The 16696-nt window shown below is 41.0% G+C and overlaps 1 protein-coding gene across 2 annotated transcripts in view; it reads left to right on the plus strand.

Annotated features, from left to right (window-relative positions):
* tox2 (TOX high mobility group box family member 2) overlaps positions 1-16696 on the plus strand; it is a 111447-nt gene that overhangs the window by 79681 nt on the left and 15070 nt on the right. The window contains exons 5-6 of one of the 2 annotated variants that reach the window (XM_086041538.1): positions 14193-14498; positions 15920-16150. In XM_086041538.1, coding sequence (XP_085897664.1) covers positions 14193-14498; positions 15920-16150 — 537 coding nt within the window. The remainder of the gene's footprint in view (positions 1-14192; positions 14499-15919; positions 16151-16696) is intronic. The other variant, XM_086041539.1, reaches the window with a different exon arrangement.

Here is a 16696-nt window from a genome sequence, read left to right on the forward strand (position 1 = left end):
TTCATTGATGGCGGTCACTGATAATTAATCCCATCTTGATTGTCGCGTTAAATTGCCACATGCTTTTATTTTTTTATTTTTTCTTCTCCACAATGGCTTTATTTTTCCTGGTGAGCAATGAAGTGCTCCTGGCAGGTGTTGGCGCATCAGTTGAGCCGGCGCGAATGAAATTTGAGCGGCGATGTCAAGTGAACTTGTCACAGACAAGCTGCTGTGAATTAATGAGGAATAAAATGGACAGAGGTGTGTGTGAACGCATACTTCTTCACTATCAATGTTTCTGCAAACAAGAAACGTGGCGGATTGAAGAGAAGCTAATGACACAAAAAAGAGAATTGCATGAGACTTTTCCAATTTCAAAGTGCAATATTACTTGATGGACTTTCTGCATTTTGAATATTCTTTTGCTTTTTCTAGACTTTCTTTCCCTTCCTTTCAAATGAGGAATGAAAAAAAATGTTCTTTGAAGTCATTTGGTGTCGGGGATTAGAAAGCATATGCAGAAAAATGATGGTGAACGTCTGGTGCTTTTCTCTACTGTTCATTGAGTCTCAGCAACAGAGCGGAACTTTATTAGTTATTCCAATGTTGATTGCTCACTTGGAATAACAAACGCCTGGGCCATTCCTGTAAAACAGTAGTTGTATATACAGTATATTTAAATATTTTTCAGATTGATTGGTAGTAGTAGTAGTAGCAGTAGTTGTTGTTGTTATTGTTGTTCTATTGATAGTAGTGCAGGTAGTACTGTTATTGTTGATGTTATTATATTATATTATATTATATTATATTATATTATATTATATTATATTATATTATATTATATTATATTGTATTGTATTATATTATATGATATTATATTATATGATATTATATGATATTATATTATATTATATTATATTATATTATATTATATTATATTATATTATATTATATTATATTATATTATATTATATTATATTATATTATATTGTATTATATTATATTTATTATTTCGTATTGTACTACCTTATAATTCATTACAGTCTAACCTGGCTATTCGCCAGGGTAGGGCCCAACCCCCAAATAGCGAAAATCTGCATATAATTGTGGGGGGGGGGAAACTTCAAAACCCGATAAAAATCAGCAAAAAATTCTGATAAATATTCTATTCTTTCTTTCCATGTATATTGGGGGGTGGGGGGGTACGCCCCCCCCAAAAAAACACTCCAAAATATTTTTAAAACATTGAAAAAAAAAATGTTTTTTTAATCAGCGAATTTGCAAATCTGTATGTGCCAAACTGTGACTGCGCAAGGGTCGACTGTACATTATTGTAATATTGTACATTTTATTTTGTACATATTATTATAAGATTACCCTCGTGAGGATAAGCGACTCAGATAATGGATGGATGGATATATCATATATTACTAATGTATTGTATTGTATGATAGTATATGATTTTATTTACATTATGCTATACTACTAATCTATTATGTTAGATTAGATCAGAATCTTACATTCAAGATTAGACGAGGTGCCATAGAAATTATATGATGTAAATGTATGGTTATGTCTGTATGTCTATCTACGTATTATAAATTGTATTGTGTTATAGATGATATTGTATGACGTATTAAATATTTGATTATTTATTTTTGCATGTCCGTCCCCCATATATGAAGCCTGAATGGCCAAAGACAGAAATTGTACAAACCAAGAAAGGATCCCTAGATTTATGTAACACATTCATGTTTTTCACTTCCTCATTTTAGTACTGCACTGGTAAAGCCTGGCTAATAAAAGGCTCCTATTAATATGTCCTGTTGCCTAGCGACGGCAGGCAGCGAGTAATAGCATTCTGTGGAAAAATAGATGACCGATAAGGAAGAATTCAATTCTTTTCTCATCTCCCAGGAGAAAGTGGCTTATTTTTTTTTCTTCTTCTTCTTCCCGGCAGTGTGATATGAAACTGTAGTTGTACATTAAGAAATAGCGGTTATTTTCCATTCTCATCATTTTAAAGGGATATTTATTGCCGCTTAGGTTGGCGGCTCATCTTTTTTTGTGTTATAAAAGTCAATTAATGTCTTAAGGCAATCAGAGGATATGGGCCCTGACTTCATTTCTTCCATTTTAATCAGAAATTCTAAAGAGGCCGTATTAAATTAAGCAGGAAACCAACTTTTAAATTGCATTCCCTTCACATCGCAAGTGTAATTTCAACCTATGTACAAACACGGGCTTCAATATGTTAGCACCACTCCAAAAAAAAGCACTTGCAATAATGTTGCTTATCTGGGCCATCGCGGATAATCTCTGTGGAAGAAAATGTTCAATTTAGATAATTCATCACATCACATTTCAAAAACAACGTTGCGAAAGATGAGCTACCGCACACCTGTTGTTGTTGTTGTTTTTGTCGTCGTCGTCACCATCTTCATTCCGTGCCGCAGATGTGATCAACGGCGGCACTCAAGTGAAGAAGAAACAGATGCGGCCGCGGCAGATCGCCGGCATTATGAGGCAGATACATGGCGCAGATAAGGCGTCTCATATTGGAGCCCGCCGAGGGCCCCTGCTGGGTGTTATCATGCCATGAAATCATGTCCATATTGCACTGTGGCCTATCGCCTCATTCCGCTTTCATCAGCGGGAATATTCTGCCCCCGGTGGTGGTGAATAGCCGGCCCATGTCATCTCACTCAGAAATGAGCGCCGCTCTGCCCACCAACCTCTGCTACTAGCTTCTACTACCCCCTACTGTGCCACCAAACCGTCATCTCGAGGACACACTCAGTCTGCCCCAAGGTACAACATGATTTATGTAACCAAGATGTACATTTTGGAGAAATCCTCCTTAATTCCAGTCCATGCGGGTGAATACTCATTTATCCAGGGCATTTCATTCTCAGGGCATTGAATCCAGAGGTGTCAAGTAACTAAAATGTATACCTTACTTAAGTTGAAATTTGGCGTATTTACAGTATACTTTACTAGAGTGTTTATTTTTCAGCCTACGTTTTACTTCATCTCTTCCATCTCCATTACTTTTGGCCAGTGGTCATCTCAAGTCTGTGGGCCTCACAGTTTCCTGCAGTACAGTTTGGATGCACACTTACCTTCCAATAGAGATTATTGTTAACACACCGCTAAAGTTTGACATTTTGTACCATTACAGTATTTTAAGTAACTAGTTATCACATCTTCTACTCCATGAAACACGTTGCTGCTCAGTGGTAAACGCGTGGGGAGCTGGGGTAGTGCACAATAGCCTAAGCTTTTGTCCTTAATGCAATTTTCCCCTTGCATTTCTTTTGCTTTTATACTTCCAGTAGTTTTGAAACCATTACTTTTACACTTGATTAAAAAGCAATGAATGTGAAGACTTTCAACTCCTCTGACTGAAGCGATCGCAACTGGAATGTTCTGATTGTCTTAGAAGACGTTTCGCCTCTCATCCGAGCGGGTTTCATCCGTTCACGCAACAAGGCTTAGTTAGGATGACACTAGCCTGAATGAGGGCAGGTAGTGATCATCCAACCAGCCATTCGAATCAAAATGTTAGACTTCCTCTGACTTTGAGGCTTGGCCCTAAAATGGGGCCCCGCGGAACTGAGAATGGACAGGCGGAAAATCGGCAGGAACCTGAATTATGTGAATTTGAACGAAATATACATGCTTGTATGTCATTGCACATGTCCAAAGCTGCATCACATCAGCTCTTCTGCTTCTATGCAAGAATCTAGATGCACTTTTCTCTCTTTTTTTTGTTGTTTTGTTTTGTTTTCCCTGTTCATTACTCCTGCATCTATGCTCACTTTTATTTTTTCCGTTTATATCTGAGGGGTGATGGTGAGGGGGTGTCAAACTCAAAGTGCGTTTGACACGGCAGTGAGGAGCCTCATTATCCGAGCATCCTTTTTGTGCCGTCTGCTTGTCAGGGCTGGTGCGTCCTTCTCACAACTGTCATGTAAGACGGGACATGCGATTCTCTCCGGGAGGCGCGCCCCGCTTTTTGCGAGGTGAGTGCCGAGACACGCCCGGGCAGGGGGAGGGATTTGGGGGGGCACAGAAGAAAGGAAGGGAGGAAGAGGAGAGAGAAATAAAAGATAAGGAGGTTCTAACATCAGCTGTAATGAGCATCATGGAGGATGTCGCCAAGGGGGACATCATGACATTACTACCTGCCTTGTTGTCACGTTGCCCTGAGCATCTCCCTCTACCCCCTAAAGTCCTTAGATGGTTGGATATAACCACCTGGAGACATATTCTACATCAGTCATGGAATCAATCAGTCTATTTAAAGGAGACCTATTATGCATTTTCACAATTATTTAAAAAGGGCTCCAGGTGTGTCAATAACATTTCTGGGATATATCTTCGTTATAATAACCCAAGGATCAAGAAATATAGCACGCTATACACACTTATTTTTGTCAGGTTGAAATTAGCCGGCTTTTAGGGGCTGCTGTCTCATGCAAGTGAGCGACTGTATACTCTGGGTTTTGTTGTCATGACGACCAGGGGCAGAGCTTGAGTTTTGCAAGTAGGGTGGCATATACAGTACTTGCAGGAGCAGAGCCCAGAATCGGGAGAAAAGTGCCCGTAAAGACAAGCGTTTTCACTTTGAGGCAGCACTTCAGCCACTACACGCTGTGTACGTATGTATGTAGCTCATGAACATGACACCAAACACAAATATTGCCCACCGTGGCATGTTGACAACTTCAACAAGCAATCAAGTTTGTGCTACTTATCAGAAGCTAATGCTGCTAGCAAACGCTACTCTGTGCATCCAACAAAAAAAAATCAATGCAGCTTTACTTATCATTTGGCTTTGACGTAATACCAAGGGTGTCACACCAGTGGGGGTTGTGGGTTGTTTGTTCATGATTGTATTTCATACAGTTGAAAATGGCTTTGGATCTTCACCCAGCCTAACTGGTCACATCATCTGAGGCAATGCATGGTGTGGGGGCAGTTGTTATGTCCTGTAAATTAGCCCCACTGTTACATCACAGTAACTATTTACTTCCTGGTCTGTGGAGATCAACATTGCGATTTAACAAGCGTGATTTTGTGTCAGTGCAACAGGTCCTTTGTGACTCATATCAACAAAAGCACAATTAAAAAAGCTCAATTATTTAAAGCTTTACGTCCAACTTTGTGCCAAAATGTACATGTTTTGCATGAACCTAACAAATGGCAGTCAAAACAGTCGTTCTTTCTTGTTGTTACCCAGCTTGGCGGAGGAAATAAAATCATTTTAGTAATAACAACATTGCATCGGGATGAAACAAGCCATTCATCACAGCCGTGACCATCAGCCTCCTGTGCAAAAACAGCATAACAGACACAACACCGAAACAACCACCAGTACAAGAGCTACAAAAGATGAAAAAAAAAAGAAAGAACGAGAAAAAAACACCAGCTTTTGGGTGTCTGGCACATCTTTAAAGCCAGCCGTCTTTTACAAAATGTTGGCGTGTTATCGACTTGGCTGTGACTACTGTTGTGTCAAGGTCCATTTCAGCTGTGTGGCTAGTTGGAGATATACTTGGACTAAATTGCCTATTCAGTCCAGTTTTTGCTCATTTGCGAGGTATTTCTGTTTGCCTGCCAGAATGATGTCATGTGATCACATTTGAGCATGAGTACAAGAAGTGTTTTATTGTTTTGCTTGTGGCTGTTGAACTGAACTGAACTGCAGTCCACATGTAAGAAGCTGATTTAAAAAAAAAAAAAAAAGTCCAAATCATTTATATTTTGTGTTGACGTTGACAGGGTGTCAAGTGCATAACCCTTGGCCTTTTCAGCCAATCAGAAATTTGAAAAAGTCATTTCTGGACATGGAGGAGACAGCTGTGAGACAGCGACGGGTAACAGGTGCCGTACTTTTCAGACTACCAGGCGCACCGTATTATTAGGTGCAATATGAATGAACGGGACTATTTTAAAACATTTTCATACATAAGGCACACCAGGTTGTAGGGCACATTATCTTTGTGAAGCATTATATGTTAAATAATTGATTCTAATTGTACCAGAGGTGGACATTCGGCGGTGCGTTAGTCCGTCTGTGAGCTTTCGTCAGTATTTCAGGTCAGAGTCAGCCAAACGGTGTCGAAATTGGATTTACCAGTAATACGTCGCACACAGGTGCTGCACACGTGATACGCAGCCAAATAAAGAAAAATAAAATCCTAGCTGCTTGTCTCAATTTTTGACTGTGGAATAGGCCTCGGCTGTATGGCCTGAAATTGCATATTGTACATCAGTAATCGCGGTATAAACTAAATCCCTTCATGATAACGGTACACTATATATGGCAATATAAACTTAAGTGTAAAAATTATAATGGAGGTATTTTCTGAATGAGTTGCAGTATATAGTCCCTTAACAAAGCCTAACTGATAAAAAATGAATTGGAAAAAAAAAACACAAAACCAAAAATAGAATGCAGTTTTGTTATTGCGAAGCTCTCCTGGCTGACATGAGCATTGACATTGATTCATTTTGGTTTTTGGAGGTCTATGTTTTCTGTGTAGCTTGTTGTAAAGCATTCTCTCTCGAGATTTAATAATTCACCTGGTGATTTGCTGTTCAAAGTTGATTACCCTCCCCAGACTTCTTTGAAAAGTGTATTGTGCCACCGAAGCACTTATTGTGGTCTACATTTCACATTAGCAACTCGGTTAGCATGCCTTCTACCTCTTCTCCTGTTGCTTACTCCCTTACTTCCTTGACTGATAACGATACTTGTGATAAGTCTAACTTATCCGCCACCATGAAGGCCAGGCTTAGTGGCAGCTGCGCACCGTGAAAGGACAGTGTTAGCCGCGCGAACTAGCCAACCACAGCTTGTAGGTGGTGCAGACTCACAGCACGTTAGCTTAGCATCTATCATTCCCTTGGTAGTTCTGAAGCTAAGGTGTATGTTAGTTGATTAAAAACAGTGCTTCCAGCTCCATTGTCAGATGTGGTTGAAGACATCTTCACACAGAAGTAAATATGATGACGTATGTCACTAACAAGCGTTATTGCGATTGGTTGGTAGAGTCCAAATCTATCATAGGCCAAATTTATAGCGTCTGTTATGTATACCATATATATAGTACAACCCTACTATTTAATATAAAGGAAGAAAATGGAAGTCCACTTGGCTGAAACATGGATCATATTCAATGCTGATTGCCCTAATATATACAGTAGGACTGAAATCCATCTTCAAATGGCCTCCAATTAAGCTACCAGTATGTCTTGACTCAGCATCTGCGTGATGTCACAAGGAAAAGCAGCGTTCGCTTCCAATGTGTGATTCATAAATCGGCTGGCAGATTAATTCAGTGCAAATGACCCCCGTGGGCATGCAAAGCTTGATAAAGCAAAGACACGATGGGGAGAGGGTGCATGAGGAGGCAGCGGCAGCGACTTGACATCGTTAGCGCGCCGTGCCCTGGGGGCAAACGACGAGTAGCTTTGAGGAGCTTGCGAGGGACCCCCACACACGCGCACAGCTTCCCCTCTACAACCCCTGAGCCCGCAGGCTCGTGTTTACTGCGCTTTTTGAAGGATGGCTCCCGAGCGCTCCTCTAATTAAAGCTGTCACGGCTGGGTGCCTGCAGGGATAATGTTCTATTATTATAGTCATTTGTTTCAATTAAACGCTGGCTGATTTTACAATAGCGGCCGTGAACCTGCGCGAGTGAGCCATCACTCTAAACAAGATGGCTCCAGTCAAGCAGCCAGGAGGAGGCGGAGTGTGCGTTTGTGTGCGCCCTGTCACATGATCACCGTGTATTTAAAAAAATACAAAAAAGACGCAGGATGGGACGGAGCTTATTAAAACAGTCCAAACAGTGAATAATGTGGAGTCATTAATGGACTTCATTGTACACTCCCATGATACACTTTAACACTTTACCTACCTGCTCAAGCTATCAGTAGAACAATCACAACCCATCCATTTATGTCCGGGCTTGCAATCGGTAGTGGTTCAGTATTGGTGCACTGAGCAGGAATCAAATACGCGCCATTTGCATGAAAGGCATCTTACCTAACAAGCAGGATTACAAATTTAGTGTTGATTTTCAATCCTCTCAGATACCTGTGGAGAGCCAGCTCCAATCTTTATTTTGCATTTTGTTCCAAACCGGAGGTGGCTATTCCGCGACAGTTTTGGCCAAGCTCCTCAAGCCAGAAGTAATGGGTACCGGAGCGATGCTGTGGGATTCTGCACACTGTGAGTGTACCTGCAAGTTCATGGGACTGATTGACACCATGTCAGACACACCTTCTGTCTCTGATTGGTTGTTTTTCCTCTGGCGCGGTATTTATTAAAAATCTAATTAGAGGTGATGTAGCCAAAGAGGACTGATTTTTTTTTCCACACATCATTTTAATAATATACTACAATATTGTCATATAATTAAACCTGAAACCTCCACCAAGGAAGTTAACATTTTGGTTGTGATTTTATTTGTTTGTATATTTCCAACTGGTATTTTTTTTCTTTGTTACCACCCTATTTTGGTAAAACTACCCACAGTTGTATATATTCTAACCAAAATATGACGGGTACATCCATGGGAATAGTCACATGACCACCGTGTATTAAAAACCAACACAAAATTGGACAGAGCTTATTAAACCAGACCAAACAATGAATAATGTGTAGTTTTATCATTAATGGACTTCATTTTCAGCGCCCATTTTACAGTTTGATGTGGAATAAGATGATTGATTGAGGCATGGCAGAAAGGACTCCAGTCAATAATGAATAAAAAATATATGACGCTAATAAGTTGTGGGGGAGGGGATAAAGAGAAGAAGCTATTCCTCAGGAGGACACGCCAAGGTGAGGTGTTTTAGACTCTGCTTTAAATCTTTCAGCCCCTTGTATCTGAATAGCACCCTGCACCCCGCCATCTCATCTCAGTGCTGCTGGTCAAATCCCCTTAGCTAAATCAAATGGTGCAGGCAATTGGAGGTGAGGTCGGGCGCGGAGCAAAAGGGAACAATGCCTTTGTGATATTCCATCTCGGGCCCCCAACGTGCTGCACATAATTGGAAAGCCTTTTGTTATTTGACTCCCATTTGACTGTGATGTACAAGGCAAGAATGCAAACACGACAGGCGTAAAGACGGCGGCGGGCGGAGGAGGAGAAGCGTGCTCACCGCCCATTTCCTGCCTTTACATCACATGTTTAGCCGCGCTTGGACGCTCGCCACCGCAATAGACAAACGATTTACCTAGCTCACTATCTTTGGAGGATGGATTTGACGTCATGCGGTCATTTTTGGGTAATTTTTCTGAGTACTTTGGCTACTCTCTCTTCCATTGAATGAAACCTCTGTCGAGGAAGTTGGGTTTTGATTGTGGGTTTATTTGTGCCTAGTCTTTCGGTTATATCAACCTTGGTTTTTAGCTATGAATTATTTTCCCACAAAGATTACATTTTGGTAAAAAAACGAAAAACAAAAAAAAATCCATATATTGAATATACCCTAAAGGGATACAAAGATAGTCTTAGTCTAATCTCAGTTTTAGTCTTAGTTAGTAGATCGTCTTCAATCATGAAAAAAGAAAAAAAGTTAAAGTAGTTAAGTGGGATTTAAATAACGTTTTAAATCCGTTTACCAAAATGTATTGAATGTATTTGAACAAATATTTAGTTACATGGTTTACTTAACTAGTAACAGAATATCCTGTAATATGCATGCCAGGCCAGTAGGTAGCAATGTCTCTTTGTAAACAAACACTCGATCCATGTTTTTCAACATTTGTGTTTTCAGGCAAAAAAAATGTTTTAGAAAATATACTATTGTCAAATGAAAGGTTGAACAAAACTAGCAACTCTGAACCAATTTCAGTGTAGTGCAAACTTCAACTATATTGAATTAAGACTGCTCCAAATTTGACTCCAATTTAACATGCTGAGAGGCTGATACCCCCTCAGATCAGGTTTTAATTTGTTGTGTAGCATTGTTTTTCAGGCATTGTTTTACTCAAAGAAAAACCTTTGTAATTTCCCTGAAATTACAGAAAATGCAGAAAATGCACAAACAAATTGTCTATCATTCAGTTTCTGGTTTGGTCTGTAAGAGATCAGAAAAGAGGCAAAAATGTTGATCATTGTTTTCCAAAGTAAAAGCAGAAATGTTTGAAAATGTCATTTTGATTAAACACAACGATAATCAGTCCACTTCCATGTAGGACTACAGCAATGCGAGACTGAAATTCCGTCCCTAAAAGAGTAATTGATCAAAATTGTTGTTGATTAAGTTGATTGTCGATTAATTGTTGCACCTCTAATTATTTTTACAATGTGTTCACCGGTTCTGGATCGGAATTCAACTTCCATTTCTTATTCTATCCATTATTCACTGATTTCACAGTAGCTTAAGCCTTTGCAGGGTGCTGTTCATGGATTTTTATTTGATGTATGTCAATAGAAATGTATTCAAAGCTCTGCTGAAAGGGGCCAGCTTCATTGTGGGACATTTGCTTCCGCTATGAGCGAAATCATCTCAGTGCCAGAGAGTCATTCATGCTAAAAGCAGAGAGCGCGCTGACCGATAAATTCCTGTAACTCAATGTTCTCCCTCGTCTCCTCGCTCAGAAATAAAACCATGCCATTATGAATTAGCATACAGTACCTATGGCAACTGGCAACCTCTGTCTCAGTCTTTCATAATGTTTGTACAGTCGTCTGTGACTGGCTTGAAATGGCTGCCGCTCAATGCCGCCGATTTATAATGATGCACCTTTCATTTTAAAGTAATTAAATGCAGATTCTTTTAATGAATTAATCACAATGTGACAGTGATTTTTAAGTCTCTGGCTAAATGTAATGACTCGTGATGATGTATTACACAAAGACGGACCACTGTTGTCCTGTCTTCTAAATTGGCACTGACCCAACAGACCAAAAAGCAACAAACAACTTGCCAGGCAGAGTTGAGTTGACAAATTGGGGAGTTCCACAAGGCTCTTATTGTGAGTATGTATGTTTTTACCCTAAAATCTAACTGAGTATTTCCATCATGTTTCTGAGCACATATAGCAAATGGAATCTGGCTGGCTGCTTGCCATGTTTGCAAAATAAAGACTGTAAGTTTTCAGTAAAAACATGAACTTGATTAGCCATCCACCAGATCTATCGCAATTACATGACCTGACGGGAGGTTGTTGGGAATTTGAGGTGTCTGTGTACCAGTGTTTTCACACTGGAAGCAAACCGTACCTTCTTTCTTATCGGGGGGAAAAACCAATGGTGGCAGTTTATTTTGGGCTTCTTTGCTTTGCCAAACTTATAAATATATAAATAAATTAATTAATTTTCCCCAAAATATACCATACATCTAACATTCAAGACTCACCGCCCCATGCCCGTTTGTGTCGAAAGCAATTGAAAGCGCTGATGTCACCACGCATCTAATTATCCAAATACCGGAAACCTCAACAGCTTTGTGAATGCACACTAAAAGGCACAAACCTTTGATAGTCTTGACAACTACACTCACTGCATGCAAGGCAAGATGATGTCTACAGATGGGTTTTCAGAGCTAGTACTACTATATTTATAGAGGCAATGTCACAATTACAACAATGAGCTTTACTGGCCATCAAACCGGAATTGTTCTTACTTTTTTTTTTTTTTAACTCTACCACAACACACACCAGCTGCACTGCAGGTGTGGCATCTGTAAAGCTGACATTTAAAGCGGAGAAAGTGCTCATTATTTGTGTGTGTATGGGGAGGGGCGGTTGAGTGTGTACATATATGTAAAAAATATAAATGCAACTCCTCAACATAAACAAAAATATAGCCGACTTTTTTTTCGACTTTTTCTCATCTTTTCCACCACACAAACCATCTGCACAGCATACATGGCACCTGTAAAGCTGACCCTTTCAGTGAATTTTAAAGGGAAAGTGCAACTGCATACAGTTCTTGCATTCTCCTTTATTCCTCTACCGCTATTTGACTCACAGACGTGCGTGTGACACGCACACAAAAGTCTTGTTTTTTCAGTTTCACGACGACTAACCGCTTCATTAGTCATGGGGCACGACTCTCAACTGGAATGTAAAAACAGTGAATGCTGTGAGCTATGAGAACCAGCATGAATGATGATGGCGGGAGGGGGGAGGGAAAAAAATGTATGTATGTGCGATTCACAAACCAGCAGCAGCACAGTGAGCGGGTTTGTTCTGCTTTCTGCATGGAGAATATATCGAAGCCAATCAAAAGTAATTCCGACGTCAAACACATTTGCTGAAAGAACAATTATGCCAACGTGAATGTGCGGTAACGCTGGTTTGTTCTATTCCAAGTAGCTGATCTTGTTGTTTACATTAAACATGGTGGCACCCATTAAAAGGTGACCATTTTTTTCTGTGTGCGCCAGGAGGCTGTTGCTATGGAAATAGAAGCGCGGCGGCTATGATAGGCCATTCATGTTTGATTAATTGGTTTTTCAACGCTTCTTGGCTTGTGAGGACCCATAAAGAGCAAGCCCATGAAAAATGGAAAATTAATGGGTTTCTATTTCCTACTCCCCCCTTTACTCTTTTATTCACTTATTTTCATGAGGCTATTTCACCATGCTGAAAAAAAGTGTTTTGAATTATGATTGGAAGTTATTCGAAATGCAAAAGGAATGTCTTTGTTCATGGCGGCAAACACAGAAAATGATGACTTTGAGCCTCATGCGGCATCACTTTGTTGTTGTGCTTTTTTTTTTTTTTTTTTTTTTTTACTCAGGCAATACGCTGGAGGCCTATTATGATTAGAGAGCCTTCATCTTTAAACCTCTACTCGTGTTTATCAAGACCTCATATACGCAGCGGCCTTTCGATTTGATCTTTTCCAGCTCCGGCGCTAATGTGCAATGTATTATTTAAGTCATAAATGTTTAAAAAAAAAAAAAAAACTAAAAAGCGCTTACAAATGCTGGCTCATCACTTTCTGATCGAGTAAATTGCCAAACGTTTCCCCATTTATGGCCGCATTAAAAGCATCCCTCTGCCGTTCTGTCTCGACGCATCTCCAAGAAACGCTTTTGATGTGCTTATTGTTCGGGGTCTTTTAAAAGCGCTAAGAGCACGACGCGGTGAGAGTCTTCTGTGACACCCTTGAAGGAAAAATGGAGGCTGAAGAACATTCTTTGTTGTGCTTAAGTTCAAGGTGTGGACTGAGCGATGCTGCCCAACCCGACTGAATTGATGCGCAGTCTGCAGGGCTTTCGTCAGCGCACTGGTTTTGCTGCGATTCAAAATTGTAATCGCTTGTGAAGAGTAATGTTGCCGATGTAACAGACAATCAAAAATGCATACGCTTTCACAAAAAGTGAAGTTAACCCTACCTAACCAGACCATTACAATATAGTGTAGCTATTTACTGTGTTTTACAGTCATACTTAGATTTATATTTTCATGCGTCCTTGTGTTTAGACAGCAAAGCGTAGAGAGTCTCTGTCTCCGAAAAGCACGATTGCAGCCAGCGAATGGGGCGATTAATCATTGTCAACGGCCTCTTAAAAATATTCACACTATCTCCTTTATTGTTGCCCGTTTCCTCTCTTTGTGGCAATCCGCTTCTTCCTTGATAATCGCGCCACGTGTTTGTGGTTCAGTTAAAAATAATACAGTCCATATTGTATGTTGAACCTCAAAACCCGGTACAGGGTCTGGAAAACAGGGTCGCCAACTGTAATTTTCGGGGGGCGATTTCAATGCCGTGAGAATACAATGAACTTGATGAATGGAAAATATTCACAGGCATAAAACCGAAGATACAGTGTACATTTTCAGTGTACTCTTCCACCTCTGCTGGTTACTATCTGGGATAGGTATCAGCATTTGCAATTTTAGTCTCTTCAAAGACAGCATTAGGGATAATTACTACATTAATTACCATATCCCCAGATTAGTACTTTGTCCTGATGTGAAGGTCAATGGAAAAAAATGCCAACAGCACCCCACAGCCTCTGTTCAGCGACACACTTACAGTACCGTAAGAGGGTTTTTTTTTCCCTCCTTACGCTCACATTCTTTTGTCATATTCATTATCCAGCCTCTCACAAATTGACAAATGCCATTTCCTCGTCGATTTGCATATTTGGCTGATTGGCATTTGCATATTCTTGGGCTGCAGAGAAGATGATACTGTAGTAAAGCTGGTCTTCTTCTCTCACCCCAGATGCACGAGATGGCTATGCACCATCACCACCACCACCACCTCCACCAACAACAGCAACAACACCATCACCACCACCACCAGCAGCACCACCCGGACGCCGTTCGTTACGACCCCGCCCGTAACCACGCCCTGATTAACCGCTCGCCCACAATACTGGCCAACCCAATGAGCGCGCTGTCCCAGCTGAACCCTCAGGTGGGCCGCAGCGTGCTTCCCCACGGTTCCCCCTCACCTCCCGGAAGCAAATCGGCCACGCCCTCCCCCTCCAGCTCCAATCAGGAGGAGGAGACTGATCCTCATTCAAAGGTACTGACGTGGCTCGCGGTAGCAAACCTGAAGATGTCGTCGGGACTTTTTGTCCGATTCAATCTTTGGGCAGGGGGGGTTCAAGGCATTTTGGATCTGTCGAATGAATTAAAGGTCCAGTTCGGCAGAAGTTATTCATCATCGTTAAAATTGGGCAAGGCTGCACACAAAAGAACATCCCATTGAAAATGCCGCATTTATCGTAACAAAAACGTGTACAATCTTTTTATGTCAAGAGTTCAATTATTTTACGTTTTCAAATAGCAACTTCAACTTGATGTATTTTTATCCTGCTCGACGCCGCCAAAATCCACAGCTTTTACTGTTGACTGCAAGGTGCCTCGCTGCTGAAATGGTAACCTGATGTCACTACGGCTGTTTGATAATGACGTGTTTGTAAAAGGAAAGTGGTTGTGTATGAGTCAGATATACATATTTACGATGTCATTCCAAGCAGCACAATAGTGTGTGTTTCGCGCTTCTGCCTCGCAGTCAGAGGTTCCGCGTTTGAGTTTGTATGTTTTCCTGCTACTGCAAACAGATGCTCCTTAATTGAAGACTCTTATTAGCCATACAGTTGAATGTGAGTGGGAATGGTTGTTTGTCTGCGATGTGCCCTGCCATTCACGCGACCAGTCAAGGGTGTCCGCCACTTCTCTCATCAAAAGTCAGCTGCAATAGTCTCCAGCTCAGCTGTAACACTAATGAGAACAAGTCGTATAATAAATGGATGGAGGGACCCTGTGATTGATTGTCAACCCGTCCGCTTCTTTTACTAAGAAAAATGGATGGACGGATAATGCAAATCCTCATAATATAATAATGGGCCCAGATGGAGAACTTGATATGTATTTTGCATATCGAAAGGGTTACCTCGAAGGGTGCTTTTTTTTTTGCATTCATTCAAATGCTAAATTGTAAACCTGTTGTCGTAAATTGCCTATTGGCCAACGTGTGTGAGTGAATGCGCTTTTGTTTTCATCAGAGAACACGCTGAGCTACACATACATGGCTGGATGCAAATGAGCGCTTTGGCGCTCTTAGCACTATTAGATATTAGAAGAGCAGACTATCGCAGAATATTATCCCCTTCTCTGCGTGTGCGAATAAAAATGATTAGCATCTCTCTTGCGCTCGCTATCGGTAAGTAATTCCATTTGCACTCTCCACTTCGCTTGTGAGACCACCATCAAAGCTGGAGCAGATCCAGCAGGTGATTTAAAATTCCTCTTGCCCAGAAATGTCCAATTTTTTATTTTTTTTATAACTTGTTGAAAAAGATTTAATGGAATTGGCTATTGCGTCATGCTGGTATAGCAATAGGCAAGTGCTTCTCTTCAGAGTTCTTCAGAACATAGTGGATGAGGAGGTGGGTTTTTTTAACTGCGCTTTCATTCGCCTTGTTTTTCTTTTTTTTCCAGATGACGGGCGAAAAACGGCCATCCTCCGAGATGATGAAGCCCAAGCCCAAACCGCAGAAGAAGAAGAAGAAGAAGGACCCCAACGAACCCACCAAGCCCGTGTCGGCGTACGCGCTCTTCTTCAGGGACACCCAAGCGGCCATCAAGGGGCAGAATCCCAACGCCACGTTTGGGGACGTGTCCAAGATCGTCGCTTCCATGTGGGACGGCCTCGGAGAGGAGCAAAAACAGGTACGCTGTCTTGGAACGATAAAGCAGCACTACTCAACGGTAACAGAAAATGTAACCGTGTAGCACTCCAGAATTGGTTTGGGCGCTTCACCTTGGAATTATTTTTGAAAATTCAGCCCCCAAAACTAGTTTCACTTAGCAAGTTGGAATTTGGTAGGAATGTCTATCATGAGTAGACCCACAAAAAAGTCCCAAGAAGCCGTGCCTGAAAAGATGTAGGAAGTCAACCGATCTGTTTTTCAGCGTCCATTTCATGAGGAATTTTGGCCTTTTTTTTCTCAAAATTCAGTCCGCAAAGCCTGTATCCTTTTGGCAATGGAAATTTGGTTGACATGTAAACCCACAAAAAGTCTCAAGAAGCCATACCCGAAAAGACACAGGTAGTCAACCATTTTTGTTTGCATTGGCATTTCAAGGGGGACTTTGGCCTTTTCCAGGGGTCTTTCATAAACAACTTGAACCAAGGCACTTAGTCCATTTGCTATCAATTGAAACATCCATCCATCCATTATCGATACCGCTTCTCCTCACAAGGGTCGCGGGGCG

The sequence above is a fragment of the Filicampus tigris genome, chromosome 9 (genome assembly GCF_054856515.1).
Source record: "Filicampus tigris isolate MCC_2025a chromosome 9, RoL_Ftig_1.0, whole genome shotgun sequence".
NCBI lineage: Eukaryota > Metazoa > Chordata > Actinopteri > Syngnathiformes > Syngnathidae > Filicampus > Filicampus tigris.